A 19,954-nucleotide genomic window follows, 5' to 3' on the forward strand; every position below is an offset into this window, starting at 1 on the left:
TTCGCTGGTCAATTGATATTTTCCAAGGTTAAGGGGTTCAATGTATTGTAATGTATGTAGTAGTCCCGCGCAAGGTATTCACTCGATAATAGAACGGTTTACTGAAATAATTACGCAGCATCCAATTAAGTTTGAAATATGAAGTATTTTATACCGGAACTTTGTGAAGTTCTACACCTGCCAAGGCAGGTTTACAGAAGTTTCAGACAGTTGTTACATTCATCAGAAATTAAATATCCATTGGACATTTATCTTCGTACACATGTTCGTACACGTAAATGGATACCAGACAAGCCTCAAATAATGAATTTATAATGATTACAGTGTTAAACAGTATTCCTACGCTATGAACATTCCGTCCGGTAGTGGAAGCACCCTTCAGTGATATTTGAATAGTGATATAAAGAGGACACAAAGTGAAATAACTTTACGTTTGACATAAATACCGGTCTCGGTGTCGGAAGTTCACAGTGTGGCTACCAACTGTACCAGCAACCAGCTCGCAATGGATGTCACCTTTGACAACATCACCTATACGGTATCGACCGGAAAACGAGGTAAGGCCCACCATTCGACTAACGTCGTTGCGGTGGTTTTTGTTTGCTTGCATTGAGCTTCCTTCCAGGGGTTTATTTTCGTTGACCGTTTCGTTTTTATTACACTTTTGGTTTAAATTTGCTTCCTAACGTTTGCGAGCACTTTAGGCCCAGCCCGGAGGACGGGCGAGATTAATTAACGTGAGTGATTCTAAGCCCCCCCCAGAGGTCAACGTGATCTCTTTGGGTACGATCACGATCAGTGGATGTGGCGAAAAACGCATTAGATGGTAGAGGGAAAAGACGAGAAGGAAAAACATCAAATAGCCGTTGCCTGGTTATCAAACTGTTGTGCTAAAATCCTCCATAGTCGGTTTTGCCGTCCGAAAGGTAGAAAGGTTTATCCATTCTGGGTGCCCACGTTCGGCTGCGAATGAGGTCATTAGAGTCGTTTCGGCCACTACGAAGATCGCAAAACATGATTTGTCCGGTCCCGAAAGAAGGATGTTAAAGTAAGAGATGGTGATTAATTTTCAGAATGATGTATTCCTCTAGCAGTTTTTTGTTTGATCTTGCTTCATCGTTTTTTTGCCTGTTATGTCAGGACGATTTCAACAGTTCGCCGGTTCTTGTTGGTGTCTTGAAGAGAGCTTTTGGCGAATTTCCGGCCTTTGACTTATTTGTATATGTGCCAAAAATGTCCAGACGATTACTCTTTTGGTCTATATTAAGCATGACAAAATTGTTTTTACGATAAAGGTAACATGGTAACAAAACACGCATATTGGAAAAACCAGAGATTTAGTTGAAAAAGCAATAAATCTTCAGACTGGTATAAATCACCGCTCTCTTCCGACAGTGTCAACCGTGGGTATAACTTAAAGTGATGGATTGTGTTGATAGAGCCACACACAATGAACGATACCAATCAATCTAATTAGACATTAGCGAAGTAAACCGGTTTGCTAAAAGAAAGATACAGAAGAAAAAATGCTGTACATCACATCGTACTTGAACTGGTTCTGTCGTTGTGTCATTCATACGTAAGATGTTGTAACTTTAGAACCTTTAGAAGAAGTTTTATCTTCAGAAGAATCGCAAGTCGTATAAATAGAATAGTGTAATCTTGTTCAATTAGATTATTAGGTCGGAATCAAACAAATCTCAAGCGCCCTTTAAATGCATTAATTTTGCATAGGAAAGAACGTTGATTTTGATATCCAAGTAGCTCTTGCTTCAAGCGTGTACTTTTCCACTCAACTTCATATCTTGCAGACCTTAATAAAGGAAACCCGTAAGGTTTTTGTCAATTTTTGAGCAAGTTCCCATAGTAGCTTAGGGAGGGCTTCATAAACTGTAACTGGTCTTACTTATCCGCCCGTTTTCATCCCCCATTGGGGCTCCGTCTTTCAACGATCCCTCGAACGGTTCAGAAACTTGAACTTGAAACTGTGAGACTTCGCGAAGGCCTGGCACAAAAATAAAAAAAAACAACAACTACAAAAACAGCCTTCGCCCTCACCCGAGCTCGACAAAGGCCGCAGGCGTTGTGTTACGTCTGCAACCGTTCGGTTCGGTTGCGTTGCCCTGTGGGGCTCCAACCGGTGATCAACGAACCGGTGACTGCGAGAGTTGTTTCGCCTTTGTGGTTAGGAAAGATTGCGTTGCGGGAATTTCAAAGTCAAGGTAAGCCCCATCGGATCTCCGGACCAGCTATAGAGCGACCGGACGAAGATCGGCGGCACCGTGAGTGGAACGCGGTTGACAGATCTGTTCATCTCCCTTCTCCTCCAACCGAAGCTATGGACGACAGCGGCCAAAGCGTGGCGAATGCGAATTCGCACCGGAAAGTTTTGGGGCTCAGGCGCATTCCTTTTTCGTATGGGGCTAATGACTGTTTGCGGTTCGGTTGAGGCACAGAGGCCTGCCGATTTTGGCGAACGATCGCGTAACGGGTCAGCGAGTTGAGATACAGTTGGACTGGAAAACTACATTCACTAAAGTATAGGATCAAGAAATCACTCCTCGGAAGATTCTCGAAAAGTTCTATAGTTTTTAAACCAAAATTTATAAAATTTGTATTTTACGACTAGGCTTATCTTGTGTATATCTCAGTAACTCGTGGCTCCAAACAAAAACTCCAACATCTATTTTAGCTTTATATCAAACTGACTATAAACTAGTTGCAAACGTCAGGCAAGCTTAATATGATTGCAAATCGAATGTGAAGGTATCCACAATTCTTCCAGTCATGAATGAATGGACCACGCGCTTCGTCACAGTTTTCTACAACCACTGCACTGGCCGTGCCCTTTTTGCTCCGGCCTTTCGTCGCTCAGTCAATTCTAGGTCGCATTTAATTCGAACCGCAACCCTTTCGATTGCGTATGCGGTTTTCAGGTTAAGGATGTACTACTTCGTATCTCGGCCCCCGTGGCCGAGTGAGTCAGTGCATTTTTGTGTGTGTCTGTCCTTTATGTGCGAGCGTCACAAATTGCTCCAGTTAAAGACGGTGTTGCGTTTGGAGAGTATCTCTCTGAATCGATTTTCATCTGCACGCACGTGGCGCTGTCGGATACGGTTTCTGAGTGGATCGCCGGGCAGTAGTGTCCGCTGCATCCGTTCGGGTATGCGAGATACGTCGCGGCCAACACCTCCGTGTCAAACGACTTGACTAGGTTTGCCGGGTGTCAACAGTAGCCAGCACCAATTGCGCTTTAGTGCGCTGGCTACCGGCTAGAGGTTTAGGTCAAGGCGACCACGGTGACTTTGGACTTCGGCTTTGGAAGTGGCCAGTTTTTCACTCCACCATGCGCTAATGTCTGAGCTGCTGTCTATTGAAGCTCTCGAGCTGGGCTGATTTTGTGCGACTCTATTTAGGTGAGCGCAATTATAAGCTGCACCAAAACTGGTGAACCGTTAACGGCCATTTTGGAGGCAGAATTGTAGCCGCCTTAAGTCCTCCAGTCCTTAAGCTGAATGCTGTGTCCGTCTACTGGCTAATTAAAAGTTGGCAGCTTGGAAAACGAAAAGTAATACAACACATCGAGGAACAACAACAAGAAGGAATATTAGTTTGAGAGCAAGGCTAATCAGATTACCTAGACTGACGGGCTAGCGTATCCATCCGGTTACTGGCGCCATTTGTCTCGTGGCCACACCAAAGCGCACGTTCGCTTCCGTCCAAACGCAGTCATCACATCATCCGCGCGGAATTTCGATTGAGCGTCTATCCATCTTGTTATCACAGACGTGTTGATTGGCCCCTTCGATGACCTTCTTAATTTCGGCGTCGTTCGGTTGGATGATGTGTTCACTACCCCCTACGAAGCCCCCTCTGGCTCTCGGCACGGCTTGTATATGCAAACAGAACCTGCTCCCAGCAGCCCGATTCCTGTACGCATCCGCCTTTTTCGGGACTTTCGATATCAACAACTGCTAGCACGAACGCACGAGAAGAAAAAAAAACCTACGCCGAAACACCGGCTAATCGATGACACATGTTGATCATTTTCGCAGGAATGACGCAAAACCAATGTGAGGAATGTGTTTACCAAAGGTTTTTTTTTGTTTTTCCTAAACTGCTCATGTTTGGATCATCCACCGAAACGTCCATGCAGCGCATTCCTTCCGTAGTATGAAGCGTGGCGAGCATCTGCCTCCGACGTTCGCCAATGTAAACATTAACTGATGTCGGGGATTTTTTTCTGTGCAGAACTGTTGATTTAATTTCAAACGGTTTCTGGTTATGGTAGTACTTTTTTATGGATGAACCAATCGTACAGCTATACAGAGCTTGAGGGCGCTTGTGTTATTTGCAGTTGAAATTTCTGGAAAGTTCTCCAGGAGATCCTGTCGAGAAAACACTCTGATTATTTGTTCTGAAACCCGAAATATGAGTTGTGGGTATGATTTTTTGTTGACCATTTTAACACATTCGGTTCAACATTGCACCAGAACAGAAGGTTGCACAAACAGGTTAAGCAGGTTACCGTTTATATTTCCCCAAAATAGTCGTACGGTGGCGTGTGGGATGTAAAAAGACGCTGCACCAAACCTGCAAACAAGCAACGGGCCGGGGTTCAAGGTAGATCGAGACGAGGGAGCGAGGTATGGGTAAATATTTGCCAATCATTCGGTGGCATTTGTCGAAATCTCTGTGAATCTAGTGACTGACCGGCAGCCGCTGGTTTGGAATGTTCGGTATGTTTGGGTCAAACATGGATGCGGGAAGGAATTTTATGTATGCTTTAGTTTGTGTTCACAGCTTCGTCTTGTGCAAACGACACGCGCTCCGGCTGCCGTTGGACTTTGTAGTTTACTTTGCACTTGTTTTCTTTATGCCTCATACCAGAATTTGCCCAGGGGTTAAGATTATGACCAGTGACTAGTGCAGTTGGGGTTTAATTGTAATAGAAATAACAGTTCTTAGCATCGATAGTGAATTTTATGTGTAAACTGGCGGATCATTCTCAATAGTCGTGTTAGCAACTGAGTTATGCAAGCAAGTTGCTGTGCAAATAACTGATAAGATACATCATGGAAAAGTGCTGTAATTATGACATAGATGATTAGAATTATATCATCATTTTAATCAATACGCATCTTGCAACACATTTCTTATCTTTGAATGGCTGTTTATTAACCCCATCTTCTTGTCTAGGAAAAGTAAAACTGTTTGCTTTTACACACTTGATTTACCTTTCCGAGTCAAAACAAACAGTTTGCTGGTAGTTATTTTTCCCGTTGCCACTATTTATGAAAGTCAGTAATCGTGATTGCGTTTCATCTGTGGAGATCATCTTTCCAAAGGAAAAAAAATGCATGCAGTCGTTGAAAAATGGCAGTTTGTTTGCGTGACTGGAATTTTACGGCGGCATTAGGCCGAACAAAAGTAACGTACTCGACTTTGCCGCCATTTACCTTGACACGGGAACGGGAAGTCGCTCGGAAGCACGTGCGAAACGTGTCGGATAAATAATAGTACTTTCTTTACCACTTCGAAGTGGTTGTTTTTTTTTTTAGCATCCATGTTTGATTGTATTTTTTGTTATATGCGTTGAACTGATCGATTTTGTACTATCACAATGTGTCGATAAGAGTACAGTGTGATACCAAACTTTACTTTGCATATTATTTTATCTACCATTGGATGCTGCTTTGATTGATTTACTGTAATTTTGACAGTTTTGATTAAATACCATTAATTTACATGAAAAACTAAAACGAAAACCCTTAGCTTCACGTGTTACTTATCGCCCATCGTATGCAACACTCTGTCCAAGTGGATAGTATTGACCGAGGGGCAAATGGCTCATCGATTTTCATCACGGTTTTTGCTCGTTTCTCATTTGGCGATTAATAGCTTCCCCTTCCTGCACCCCTTACCGACGGTGGCTCTCTAGGGGGCGTCCACGTCCGTTTAAAAAAGAAGCAAAACTCTATTAAAATCCACAAATTATAATTCAACGTTTTATAGCGCGCGAACGTGGACGTGAACTTGCGTTGTGCCGATAGGCTCGTGCACCAATTGACAGCTGACTGAAAAATAGTGTTTCACACAACCAGTCCGTGGGCGACCGTAGAATGTTATAATTAAACACGCTGGCCGCTACATTCAATCTCCGATGAAGCGTTTCGTAGGGGGACGCCCAATGTTGTGTACCAGCTCGGGCGCCGGTGGCCTTCCGTGTGCTTCTGGCTAAGGTGTGACGTTTCGGTGGGCAATCAACATCGCGCTCGAGCCACCGGATGGGTTGCACGTCAGCATCATGGCACCAACCAGTGTTGGGCGAGGTGTTCTGACCATTGATCGGGGGATTGCCCGGGCAGATGGCAGATGACAGATGGATAGCAAATGTAGCTCGCGATGGCGTGCTGAGCTAGATGAAGTGACCATGTTCCGAAACACCGGAACACCGAAAATGATAGTACAACGGATCAATTTCTATTCCAATAGATGAGGCTCCCTCATGAGGTGGACATCAGTGGGAAGGGATGGGAGTGAAGGCGTAGTACCGGAACCGTTGGGAGTGATTTAATAATTGCTCCAAACCTACACCCGCGCGGGTGTTGATGCATCTGCCGGATATACCCATTGGCGACGATAGATGGCAGAGTGCAGAACGCATCCCTGGAGTCGTGGTATAAATAGCAAATATTCACGCTCTACCGTATGCCATTCGTTTGAGTAGTACCGTGCAGGGCAGATACTGGACCTACAACTCTACACCCGGTTGTATTGGGTAGGCAAACTTTGTTTCTCGACGAGCCACTACACACAGGGGCATATACCTTCCCGCTGCTGGCATTGTTCTAGCATCAGTGTACCCGTGTTGAGTTGCAGTGACGAATGATGAAGTGCTCGGGTGTCCTCTCGCCGCTGTTGCTGCTGCTGCTTGGAGCTGCCACGTTGGGTCAAGTGAGTTGAACGGAGCTCTGGTTCCATGCACGGTGCACGCTCAGAAAAACGCTTTAACTTGCAGCTGACGAATGGGCTTTCCATCCGACCGCGCCGGGACCTGCTGGAAATGGGCAAGGCCGTCCTGCTGGAAGGGGTCTCCAAGGTGAAGGAAGCGTTCGACCATGGCGTCAGCATGAAATCGGAAGGAAAGCGTTCCGTCGGTCAGTAAGGGCAATGGCGGCAGGGGTGATGTCGCAAGCGAGATGTCGACACACCTGCACTTCTCGGCGTTTTGACACGCGGGAGATACGCCTGAAGAGAGCGGCTGTTGCAATGCATGTGCCGGGTTTTTAATGTTTCGGGGTATTTTTTTTTGTTCATGTTCGGTTTCGGTAGATCTGTTCGGGCTCAAGTTCGGTGCTGACACCGGAGTAAACACTGGCTTTGGAGATGCGGCCAACGGGGGCGCGTCGGAGAACAACGACGATCTGGTACGCCGCAAGCGGGCACTCGATATCCAGAAGCTCGCCCAGGTCGCTAGCCTGCTGCCGCAGACACCGTTCGGTACGAACGTCAACATCGTCAAGGTGAGCTCGGTCTCGAATGTGAACAATTTCGGCGAGCTACCACCGGCTGAGGCCCCGGCACCGGTGGCCCCGGAGGCAGCGAGGCGTAAAAGAACGCCCGATCTGGTGCAGTTGACCAACTTCGAGAAGAAATCGTTCGCGGTCGATAGTGTGATTGGTGCCGATAATACGATGAGGACACACGAATCGCTTGGGGCGGCTAAGGGCTCGATCCGCACCTTGGTCACGGATCGGCGAAGGAGTAAGCGTGAACCGCAGTCGGATGGAACGACCGGGGACGACCAGGAGAGCTCCTCCAATGGCCCACCGAAGGGCGGTCCAAGGGGTTCCAGGGGTCCCGGAGGTCCACGTGGGCCACCACCCGGCGGATGTCGCGGTGGTCCCCCACCGGGTGAGGATGGTGCTTCAACGACAGCGACGACATCGGCCGCGCGTCGCAAACGTGAGACGATCGAGTTGTCGGTGGAGCTGAATCGAGATAAGCGATCCCCTAAGGGAGGCAAGTCCGCATCCTGTCGCGGTGGTGGTGGTGGAGGTCCTGGAGGTCCCACGACGGAGGCTCAGGCCGCACGTCGTAAGCGTGACGATCACCCCAACAGTAGCGACTACAGCGACGACAGCGAGTCTACTGAGTCGAAGGAACGGAAGGAACGCTCCATTCTCCCAAGTCTGGAAGAGCACCGACGATCCCGACGTCAAGCGTTCGGTGGGGAAGCTGCCGGAAATGTTGGCAGTTGGTTCGAACAGCTGGCCGGCGTGTTTGTCGATACCGTGAAGAAGGTGGTGGCCGTAACGAAGAACGCATTTGATCGGGGAGGCCAACGACAGTCGTAAGAGCTAAAAAATCAGGGTAACCCTAGGCAAAATGTTCCTTTTCGTTGTGTAATGTTTGTGGAGAACGCATCACAAGTGACGATTTTTGCACCGAATAAACTGATTGTCAAATGAAAATGTTTAAGTTTGGACGTATTTGTTGAAACAAAAAACGGGGTTGTAAGAGAAAGTGTGGCAAGATGCCCCGGTGTGCGTGAATAAATCCATTTAAAACTAAATGAGTATATGCACATTTTCACTACTGTAAATATTAGGCAAAACGTTTTAGTACTCCAAACTTATTCAGATAAGCAATGTACCAACTAAACTAACTCAAGGTTGTACGTATTCTAAAAGTTTTCCGCTGAAGAGGGGCATATTGCCTCACATCATCTTAACTTGATCACTTGAAGAATTTTTCCGTGTGAAATGTGTTTCTTTACAGAGCAAATTATCCCGAACTAGTTTTGTCAGTTCGAAAATTATTTAGGAAAAAAAAAGCTGAATTTTTCACTTTGGATTCATAATCTCTTCGGTTGTTTTTCCCCTTTCGCACACCTGCTTTGACCATTGTCATTCCAGTTCAGCGGGTTTTCTATTATCATCTTGCATCGGCAGTTAATTATTCCATGCATATTTATTTACGGTTTCACAACGCGATGACGTACGGCCCAGTTAGAATGCGCATTGTGGTGATAATTTGCTTGAACTGGGAGAAAATAGATTAACGAATCGCGTAGAAACGTGCACGCGATGACGTCGGTTCTTCTCGATGGACTTGCTGTACCGATCGGTTGTTATTCGATGTGACATGGCGTAAAAGAGACGCTTGGATGTAAGTAAAATGAACGCAAGCGCCATTTTTATCCGAATAATTTTACGTTGATGTGGAAAATGTTGGACTGTGAGGGATTAAAAAACCCCCGGGATGGGCAGAAAATCCCCAAACTGGTGTAACTATATTAGCTTACGGAATGTCATATGTCAAGCACCACGTGGATGAAGGACGCTGGCTCATTAGCGCTGCACGCAAAACCATTCAGCTGCAGTGCCAGTGCATCACACGCGGAGGGAAATATAGAATAGACGCTCCATGCTGGGATTTCACGCTGGAGAGCAGCTGCGAATTCGAAGGTGGTCGGGTGGCAATAACCGGCCCTAGAAGCCCGAGCAGGCAGTGTGTTTGCTCGCCACTCCAGCTTCCGGTGGGTGAGCTGTTTTTTAATGAGATGAAACCACTTACGAGACGAGTACGGGAAGGTGTCGAGCGACCCTTCAGGCGCCTTGCTTCAAGCATCTCCATCGAACAACGCGTGGCTAATTGTGTGTGAGAAATCGCGTACGCATCGGAGACGGGGTGCCTACCCTTTCCTGGCGAAGGTAAACAAAAAAGTCATGCCATCTACTTGTGAGACACCCCACGGGTCCACTAACTATCCTCATTCTCCGCCTCCAATCACTCATTAAAAGATTGACCGCCGCGAGAACCAATTTGCGGGCGCGACTAATCGCGTTGTAATAATGATATTTCCCATATCATTTGTTTGTTTCTCTATCGCTGATTGCTTGAATCGTGCAGTGGGTTAATATTTACACGACACGCGGTAGCACGGTGTGATTAGTGATCGTTTGTTCCCAGCGATTTACTTAGAATTTGCATACTTCAAGAATGGGTCATAGAGATATCGATTCATAGCGCGTCTGTATCGGAGGAACAGTACAATTTTGTTGTACAAAATTGCCTCATTACTTCCACTGATGCATAAGATAGCAGAAGGAAAAAGTTCAATAGGAACGGTCCGTAAGATAATAGAAGGAAATATGTCGATTGGAGATGATAACATTGCGTTAATTTGAATAATTTGGATAACTTTGGGAATTATTAGTAAATGCTGTCTTTAATGGTTCAAAAACAGGATTTCGTTGTTCAAATCCAGTGTATAAGCTATTCAATCAAATCAACTGGTTTGTGTATAAATTAAAGAATACATTTGTCTGTCCTTATCGTGCTTTTGATGTAATGAATTAAGTTTTCCCCACGTGTGTAACAGTAAAGGTGGGTAAATAGTTGTTTAATTATAGAACTATTTTAATTTAATGAATTAATTTCACTTTTAATAATTTAAAAATCACCAACTGCTCAACATCAACCGTTAAGTTTAGTTTGACTCAACATTTTTTTATAACTCTCTAGAGACCAAACTCTTCTGCGTTAGGTTATATTCAACTATTAACGAATTTAATTCCGATAAAAATGTACATCAATTCTAAAAATTTTATCTATTTTTTAATGACATACTAACTTAGCTGTTTATATTATAACTACTAGAGTTAATTAACATTATTTTTTATGGAACCTTTCAAACCATACCAGCTATTCCATTTCTAATATTTTATGTTTCATTTCTTGGTATTTTACCTTCTTCGTAGAACACGGAACAAGGGGGTTTTTGAAAATACCGTTCTCGCTGACGTCTTATTTTATGATAAACAACAATCAACTGTTGATTGAATGTCATTAGAATGACATCATTAAAACAGGCATGATTTACAACAAATCATCAACTAAGATTATTTGTCACGGCCTCGTCGGCTCGATAGGTTCGCTGCAACTGAACGGCATTTTATGTGCACAGCTAAACACTTCCACGTGGCCGTTCGGCGTAAAGTGCACGATTTGAATAATCATCCTTTAGACGGCCCCGACTGAAGGGTTTGATCCCGGGTTCAGCCCGACCGTGAAAGGGAGAATTCTTCAATAACAAAACTGGCCCGCCATTGATCTGCTGCGGACTGTAGGACAAATAAAATATGAATTGCCCCTGGACGCTTGCGACGGTCGAGAACGCCCATACGGAAAAGGATGCAACTGATGGATTTTACCTAACCTTTCACACTCGGAGGGATGCAATTGTAATGAGGTTGAATATACCAAGCGCCGTGTTGGTCATGATCGTCGGGGCCAGAAGCTGTAATTGATTATTCAGAAAATAAGCCACACACTCCATCCCATGTTTGTTTGCCTCGACCGGGTGTATCTCTCCACCCCGTTCCGGTTGTTTTATTAACTGTTGATTTGCAAACCGTCGATTGGAGTTCCCCGTACATGATATCAGAACGTCTCTGGAATATTGGTCCATAATTCAATTACAATCATCGGACGGGCTGTGGCATAATGCATTTTCGCCTCGCCGGCCTGCAGTTGCGATGCGTCAGCATTAAAAGCATGAATCCATCGATGCATCAGCAAAAACCGGAAGAAGCATCGGAAGGTCGGTTCTCCTTGCCGAGCGAGCTGCCCAATAATGCTGATGATGATACTTCCATGCATCCGAACCGGAAAGGCCCATAATTGGCTGGCTTACGTGCGGGTCGCAAGTATCGGTACTGCTGTAACGTACGGACGACTTAAGGACGTGTGAACACTCGGCACTTCCGGACGGACGATGAGCTTTCTCTCGGAAGCCGAGCTTGGTGTCTGCCAAGTGGTTTAATCATGAGCCGCTACTCTTACTCTCCTCTGCCCAATGGACAAACAGGGAGGGAGGAGTGTGTCCATTATCACACCGATGAAGTGTTCGGAAGGGTGCCTTCGTGCGCTCTTGGTACTCCAAAAATTCTGAAGCCATTCAGTCGAAGCTCGATTGGAAAGTGCAGTCTGCAACGGTCCGACGAACACTGGGCACCGGAAGGATGTTTTTCTGAAAGGTTAGTTAGCCAATGTGTGTATAGCAAAATTGGTTCAGCTTTCTTGCGTGTAACCTTCTCCAACAACGGCATCAAGATAAGCTAGCAATGGATAGAGCGAAGTAAATATTGCAGCTAAAAGGGTTTTTAAATAGGATATTTAATCAAAATATCTAATGGTTGAACAACAGAAGGATGTATTTCTTTCGAGTTAAAAATTAAATGTAAGTGAAAAGAGAAATTTTAGTAACTCTGAAGATTCCTCATATATTTCCAATTTGTTCAGTCACTTTTGTCCCATCCTGTAGGATACATTTGAAATATCGATTGCGAACGATGTTCTTCCGATGCAGCGAACGGTTTAATACGTGGCTAATGGATGACCGGGTGGAAATCTGTAGTCTCTACTGACGCGCTTAGCCCTGTAGATGGTTAGCCAAGAAGTGTTTGGCCGAGTGTCGTTAAAATATTATGAGTGCTGCAATACTACTCTTAAGACTTTGTGCTCTTTTCCGATGGGTCTTATCCTTGCGGATCTCTAGGAGCTCCATTGAAGCCAATTGACTTGAGGACCTTTTTTGGTCCAATCTTATTAGACAGTGTGGAAAATATGTCCATTCATGCGTTGTGAAGTGCGATATTATTCCCCCGGTCGGCACTCTGCGTCATTCACTGCGGGAGAGGGGATAATTATGCTTGCATTTTATGTGCATCGTTAATTATCCGACGCAAGAGAAGGATGTCTCAGCGTGGAAATCAAATATGGACGAATGGCACTGCGAAGTGCCCGAAACGATGCACCGCTTATCGGGGCGATGCGACGACTTCCCGTTGGCTAATTGATTAACGATATTTAAATTTAATTTGAACAAATGTTCGTCACATTTCACGCGTGATGCGTCTCAATTCGTGCGAACGGAATGTGTCCCCCCTTCGGGAAAGTGTTCTGGGCGCCTCTTGGGTGCTGGAAAACAATGCCGAAAATGGTTGGGAAAATTTATCGCCGGTAGTTCGACACCTGTACTACTGCTCGTCCTGTGGCGCATTTTTGCATACATTTGAATAATTTGATACCCCACCGATCGGGGCATTCACAAACAATGGCAGTGCGCGAGGACGTACAATATGGTAGGAATTAATGTGTTTTTGTACTTTTTTGTGGAGTATCTTTAAGGTAAATGTGTGACGCTAGAATTCGAACTACTTTAACAACATTTTCTGTATTACATCTTTTCCTTCTTTCTGTCAATAATTACCGTTTTTTTCAAGTGAAAAATACTAATTTTTTAATCCCCGATTATTTCTTTCTAAAAGAAGGGTTGGAACCATGCACGGCAATTCATAGTTTTCTTATATGATTGTTGGTTTTCGGCTTGTTCCTTATTTATTTACTTTAATTCTTATTCTTTTGTGCTAACTTCCTTTTTTTATTTGTATCTATTTGTATCTGTCTCATTTGTACAAACATATCAAATTATTTTTTTGTAAACAAGCACAAATAGGTAGCAAACAATTTAGGCGAAACGTAATAAATATAAAAGATAGTTGTATCAAAACCTCATTGAAAGTGAAATACTTGTTGTAACTTAAAATTAACAAAATAAGACTGTAAATTGAATTCGATGATATCGAGAACATTGACTTTACAACTACCATGATAGATGTATCTTTTCAAAACAATGAAATTTGATAAATTAACCTGATCTCATACAAAAAAAAGAATGGTTTAGTAAGAACGTAATTGGTTTAAGGAAAACGGAGCATAATAACTGTTGGGGTTATGTTATTAACACAAAAACACTGTATTATGAAAAGAGTTTTCTAACACTTATTTTAACGATCTCTTTTATGTTTCAAAAATCAAATTATTCATCATTTCTCAATCTTCGCTCAAAGTATTATTTTTAGTGAAATTTATTTTAACTTAATTTAAATCTCCTTTTTTCTGTATCTCTTTTTCCTCTCACAGAAAAGAAAAATGTACTAAACGGCGTCTCCGGGCGGTTCCAGTCCGGCGAGCTGACCGCCATCATGGGCCCATCCGGGGCAGGCAAGTCCTCGCTGCTGAACATCCTTACCGGCTACACGTGAGTTATCCGAACAACCGAGGGCAATCAGATCCAATCGGGTCGGATTTGCCGAGGCAACCGCTTTCGTAACTCTTGATCCCATTGTTCGGTCGGTTTCTCGATCGACACAGGACGCACGGCGTGAAGGGAACGCTCGCGTTCGGCAGTAGCGGACGCACCAGTCGCAAGCTGTGCAGCTACATCCTGCAGGAAGACTACCTACAGCCGCTCTTCACCGTGCACGAGATAATGCTGATGGCCTGCGATCTGAAGGTTTCGTCCGAGACTCACAACCGCAGCGAAAAGCTCCGACTGGTGAGTGTTTCCTTTTCTTTTCTTTTCTTTTCCTGCGGGTTTCCTCGCCCGCAGAGCTGTCAAACCGAACCGTTCGGCTCCATCGCAGTGCTGGTAATTCTTATGCATTCTTATGCAATTTCACCATCGTCCAATCTTTTCCCCTCCCCCGCCCGGGTCACCCACAGGTCGACAAAATTCTCGACACGTTGCAGCTGAGCTTCTGCAAGCAGACGCGCTGCGGCAGCCTATCCGGTGGCCAACGGAAACGTCTATCAATCGCACTGGAGCTTATCGATAATCCGCCGATCCTATTTTTGGACGAACCAACGACGTAAGTACGACAGTTGGGTGGGGGCAGCAGGGAGGGTGGCTTCGAAGTTAGCGAACAACCATCAGATCCCGCGGCTTGATGTGGCCGATGGTGGGATTAGTTTTTGTTTTTGTCTTCTACTGGGTTGCCTCTCAAAGAATAAAGATTGATCCCTGCGGGGATGATATGTCACGAGATTCACGTTGCCCGCAGCCGTGCAAAGGTAACGAATGTGGTCATACGAAACCAAAGAAAATGAGATAGTCTTTGTTAGAGTTCTCTTTTGCGATGATATCAATATCGATTAGAGAGTTGTTTTTTCTTAAATTACTTTTGAATACATTTTGCAGAAAACTCCAGCTTCTAGTCTAAAAATATAAGATTTCACATTTTGAGAAAGTAATTACAGTACTTACAATTTATTAAAATTAATATGATTGCGTAAGATACAACTTATACTTACTGGTTTTTTTCGAGGACATCGAGGAAATGTACCGTCTATCAATTTGAATGTTGAAATTATTAACGTTAGAACTGCCTTGAAACTTCACAGAGTTTTTTGTTCAATATTTAAAAGAAAATTTTATTTTTAAATACATAAAAATTAACATTCCATTGGATGTGTGGGAGTCATGCATTAAAATTTGATAGATTTGTTTAAGCTTAAAAAAGAAATGTGATTGAAAAAGTACCAGACAAGTCAAACTGACCCATTGTGAAGTTTTCTTCAGCCCTCATTCAAATTGACCATCACTTGGCCAACACTTCCCGGATTCACTGTGTCTCACTCCAAAATAGAAGAAAAGTGTTACGAATAACTTGGAATTCATCAAGCTTCCATACCTTTGAGGTTGTGATAGCATTTTTTACGAATATGGTACTAGCTTTCCAATTAAGAAGAGTCTTTAAATCTGAAATCGAAATAGCGGTAATTTTGACCATAGCACGATTTTCGAATTTAATATCTTCAAAACGGCTGATACTAAAAGAGAGCAATTTACGGATTTGAAAAATCTTCAAAAACTGAAAAGTTATAGCGTCTTAAAGAGAGCGACCAAAATGAACGAAAAAAGCAATATCGCAAGATTCCAAAGCAATGTATTCTAGTGTTAAAACTAAGCGTTAAAAAGTCCACTGTTAAGTAAACTATGAAAAAAAAAAATATTTAAACGTGGAAAAGTTCATGTCTCTTTGGAATGAAGATCACAGAGTGTGAATTGCGGAATCGTTTTGTTTCCCCAAACTAGTTCTAAAACGCTGCAATCGCAACACAGGCCGCCAACATTGGCACGCTCCATTTCCCTTTGGGCATTTCGCGTCAAGAAATAGAGTACAGATTCGAGTGATACGACCGAAATTACATTAGTTTAATGAGCGAACCCAGCGCCATCGCGTTTAGTTTGCCTCCCGTTGCTCAAAGAGTTCTGCTTTCTATTCCCGGTCTTCCATCACTGAATCGCCGTACGTACGTGCCTGCCTTTGATGCCGTCACCGGGGTCGTCGCCTGCGGGAATGTTGGGCGGACTTATGACAAAACTGTCCATTCCATGTGTCGCTCTGGCAACGGTGGCCAAACGATGAACTCGACGGCCGGAACTGCGGAAAACGGCCGGAAAACAGTGGACTCGACAGCTCGTCGTCGCTGTACACCATCAAGCTGCTGCAGGGGTTGGCGCGCGAGGGCCGCACCATCGTCTGCACCATCCACCAGCCGTCCGCCACCGTGTACGAGATGTTCGACCACGTGTACGTGCTGGCCGAGGGCCACTGCGTGTACCAGGGCTCGGCGCTCAACACCGTGCCGTACCTGGGCTCCGTCGGGCTGCACTGTCCACCGTACCACAACGCGGCCGACTATCGTAAGCGCGCCGATTGGGCCCTCCGGCGCCCGCTCATGAACACCATGACGTATCTGTATCTCGATTCTTCTTCCTTTTTTGTTGCCAGTGCTCGAGGTTACCAACAAGGAGCACGGAAACTTTACCGAAGCGCTCGCGAAGGCCTCGACCGATCCGAGCTGGCGATTGCCTCCGCTCGTCGCACCGTCCGTGGATCGGTTGGGCAGCCCGGCTGGGGTTCTGCTGGCGCCACCTCCACCTCCACCTCCCGGCCACTGTCTGCCCGCCTACGACAGCAATCACAACGATGCCATCTACCGGAAGGAAGCGGAACCACTGACCGTGACGGATCCGCTGAAACCGGACAAGCTACAGCTACACCAGCAGCAGCAACGGAGGCCGTCCGAGTTCGCCAAACTGTTGATCCTAATGAAACGCTCCAACATCCAGCTGTACCGGGACTGGGTAAGCGGCAGAAGCGACCTTTCCGTGCCTTTAAAATAATCCAACGCCCCCCTCCGTTTCTATCCGACGACGAAACGGTGACAGACGGTGACGCACCTGAAGCTGTTCGTGCACATCGTGTGTGCCGTCGTGATTGGGCTGCTGTTCGGCGACTCGGGCATCAATGCGACGAAATCGATCTCGAACGTGGCCTCGTTCATGGTGCACATCCTGTACCTCTGGTACACGACGCTCATGCCGGGCGTGCTGAAGTGTACGTAGCCGGCCGCCAACCGGTTAATAACGGTTTTGGGGATTAATTTTTCGCTCCCAATCCGACTTTTGCAGATCCGTACGAAATGAACATCCTGCGGAAGGAGTCGTTCAATCGGTGGTACAAAATACGAACCTACTTCATGGCCTCCATGCTCACGTCCTTACCGGTGCAGGTAGGTGCAGAAAAATGCCCCTTAAGGAAGGGGGCTATAGATTTATCCAAATGAGGTGTTTAGTTTCATATTATCGTTGATATTCGACGAGGTTCAAGTTCAAGCATTCTTAAGCTTTTTTAACCCTCTTCAAAGCCAAAGCACTAAGCATTAAACTTTTGCAAGCAAAAAGAATGCATGTTTTCCCTTTGATTGAGAAATAGTCTATTTGATATTAAATTCTCAATCGACCAGGCTTGTATTTTCAATCTGAACATTGTTCCATACCCCTGCCAACATCATTGTCCATAGCAATAAATTGTATATTTTTCCCAAGTGCAAATTGTTTTTGTATTTGGATATGTTTAATCTTTCAGTCATAATTTTAAACACATTCTTAAGTTTGTTATGGGATTATTTCTAATTAAAAATAAAATAAATATCAACCCCATTACTTTCAATTTTTGTTGCCAGATCTTGCCATTAAAGTTTGAAAAAGTAGATGTTGAAACTCGAACCAAAACAATATCATTTTTTTCTCTGTTATTCGTATAATTAATGTTTCGGATCCAATTACTTTGCTTTAAACATTGGAAACATATCAACTCGAGCAAAAGTCTTCCTCTTTTTTGCTAAAGGTTTGTTAATGCAATGATTGATATCCTTTCGTTAGTTATACAAGCATTTATAATACAAATCCACTATCAAATTTAATTAATAAATGTAATAATGTTTAATTTTTTGCATCATATACATTGTCGTGTATGGATTGATGATTTGTTGAAAGAATTATTAAAACGATTGTCGTTTTTTTTACTAACCAAAATATGAGTCTATGGATTCTATTTAATAAGTGTAAAACTTACCCAGGAAACATTTATTGACTGGTTATTTTATTTCCATTACTCAACAAAGATTCCTTACCTGCATTAAAACAATCAACAATTTTAAGAAACGTACTGCATAATCTTAGAACTTTCATGAGTTCTAATTATAATATTGAATTGTAGCGTTCTTTCCGTTTTTAGCGTTTACTACAACATTGCAATGCAGTAAAGTTAAACTAAAATATGATATAAGATATGCAAGTCAGAAAAATAAAAATTGTTCTATCAAACGTAATTACAAATTAAAATATTTTTCGGGATCGTCGATAACTTGCTAGGCTTGAATTAACCAATTACAATAATTTTTCATTCGTCTCATTCGCGGATCAGATCTTCTTCTCGGTTGTCTACGCTTCGATTGTATACTCGATGACGAGTCAACCGTGCGAGATGGAACGCTACCTCATGTTTACGGCCGTGCTCGTGCTGAACACCATCGTCGCCGACGGATTCGGGCTGTTTCTCGGAACGTTCCTGAATGAAATCGTAAGTAGCCGTGCCTCATTAGAAGCCTACAACATAATGGCATGCTGCGGCACTGGATGCTGCATTGTGCGCCGTGGGGATATCCGTGCGAATCCCTGGCTATATTTCCTCGGTCTATTTGCACTTTGCACGCTGCGTTCCGATGAGGATTGTCTTAACGGTTCCCGTCCCGCTGTCGTTTCCCGATGTTTACAGAACGGAACGTTCATCGGTGCCATCATGACCTGCTTCATGTTTGTGTTTTGCGGCTTCTTCATCATGTTCAGTCACATGTCGGACGCGATGCGGGGCATCAGCTATCTGTCCTCGCACCGGTACGGCTACGAGGCGCTCGTGCTGACCGCGTACGACGACAACCGGAGCGACCTGGTGTGTCCGCAGGACGAGCTCTACTGTCACTATATGTAAGTAGGCAACAGGCCGCGAGGCCCCGCCGAGGAACCCCAAGGCGTCGCACGAAGACATTACCTTCTTGGCATGTGTCTTGGTGGCGTCCGCGGTGGCTTCGGGCTTGCCCGTTTGCCACCGATAAATCTTGGTGTTTCCCACGACCTCCACACCCAACCAGACGCTCAACCCCTCCTCTCCGCTTGCAGCAAAGCCAACACGATCCTGCGGGAGCTCGGCATCGTGCCCGGCAACTATCTGTTCAACGTGGTCACGCTGGTCATACATTTCGTCGCCATCAAGGTGGTCGGATTCTGGACGCTCAAGCGCAAGCTGAAGATGGGCTGAGGCGTGCCGAAGGGGGTTCTGCTGGGAGCCTCTGTTTGCGGACCAGATCCGGTTGACTCCTGATCCTCGAAACGAGAGAAGGGACACCACCACCATCACCAACACCAACCAAACCACATACACACACACACACACACACACACACACACACACACACACATACAAACACAACACGACTTAAGCGCACAACCTTAAACCGCGGACACAGCAGGGCGGGCTCGTCGTCTGGTGCGGTGCATCGGGACCGGAAGGCACACACTCCGATTGTATATACGCTATATTTCGTACTTTAATGCCCTTTTACGGTCGAAAGGTTTAACACAAACACACGCACACATACTTTTTTTTTAAATGTTAGCAAGCTAGTAATGTGCGCTCAATGGAGGCTCGCGCACGGGGACCGGACCGGGTGGCCGGAAGTGATTCGTAGGCTC

General features: G+C 44.8%; 2 protein-coding genes across 2 annotated transcripts; both read left to right on the plus strand.

The window, feature by feature from the left end:
• The first annotated feature begins 505 nt into the window (after window positions 1-505).
• On the plus strand, window positions 506-19,664 carry LOC131263347 (ATP-binding cassette sub-family G member 1). The gene is made up of 11 exons (XM_058265534.1): window positions 506-557; window positions 13,996-14,113; window positions 14,227-14,410; window positions 14,578-14,723; window positions 16,323-16,561; window positions 16,650-17,005; window positions 17,090-17,258; window positions 17,333-17,433; window positions 18,630-18,785; window positions 18,981-19,189; window positions 19,382-19,664. The coding sequence occupies exons 1-11, from the start codon at window positions 506-508 to the stop codon at window positions 19,518-19,520; spliced, it is 1,869 nt and encodes a 622-aa protein (XP_058121517.1). The 3' UTR covers window positions 19,521-19,664.
• LOC131263348 (uncharacterized) lies at window positions 6,892-8,419 on the plus strand. Its single transcript, XM_058265535.1, has 3 exons — window positions 6,892-6,942; window positions 7,022-7,160; window positions 7,336-8,419. The coding sequence occupies exons 1-3, from the start codon at window positions 6,892-6,894 to the stop codon at window positions 8,358-8,360; spliced, it is 1,215 nt and encodes a 404-aa protein (XP_058121518.1). The 3' UTR covers window positions 8,361-8,419.
• Window positions 19,665-19,954: the final 290 nt, after the last annotated feature.

The sequence above is a fragment of the Anopheles coustani genome, chromosome 2 (genome assembly GCF_943734705.1).
Source record: "Anopheles coustani chromosome 2, idAnoCousDA_361_x.2, whole genome shotgun sequence".
NCBI classification, from domain to species: Eukaryota; Metazoa; Arthropoda; class Insecta; order Diptera; family Culicidae; genus Anopheles; species Anopheles coustani.

Excerpts from the sequence above, each read along its gene's own strand:
- LOC131263347 (XM_058265534.1), top strand. The coding sequence starts at position 506 with ATGGATGTCACCTTTGACAACATCACCTATACGGTATCGACCGGAAAA. Across the intron at positions 16,562-16,649 it reads CCACAACGCGGCCGACTATC|TGCTCGAGGTTACCAACAAG; the intron begins GTAAGCGCGCCG and ends TTTTGTTGCCAG. Across the intron at positions 17,006-17,089 it reads TCCAGCTGTACCGGGACTGG|ACGGTGACGCACCTGAAGCT; the intron begins GTAAGCGGCAGA and ends AAACGGTGACAG.
- LOC131263348 (XM_058265535.1), top strand. The coding sequence starts at position 6,892 with ATGAAGTGCTCGGGTGTCCTCTCGCCGCTGTTGCTGCTGCTGCTTGGA. Across the intron at positions 6,943-7,021 it reads TGCTGCTGCTGCTTGGAGCT|CTGACGAATGGGCTTTCCAT; the intron begins GCCACGTTGGGT and ends TTTAACTTGCAG. Across the intron at positions 7,161-7,335 it reads GGAAGGAAAGCGTTCCGTCG|ATCTGTTCGGGCTCAAGTTC; the intron begins GTCAGTAAGGGC and ends CGGTTTCGGTAG.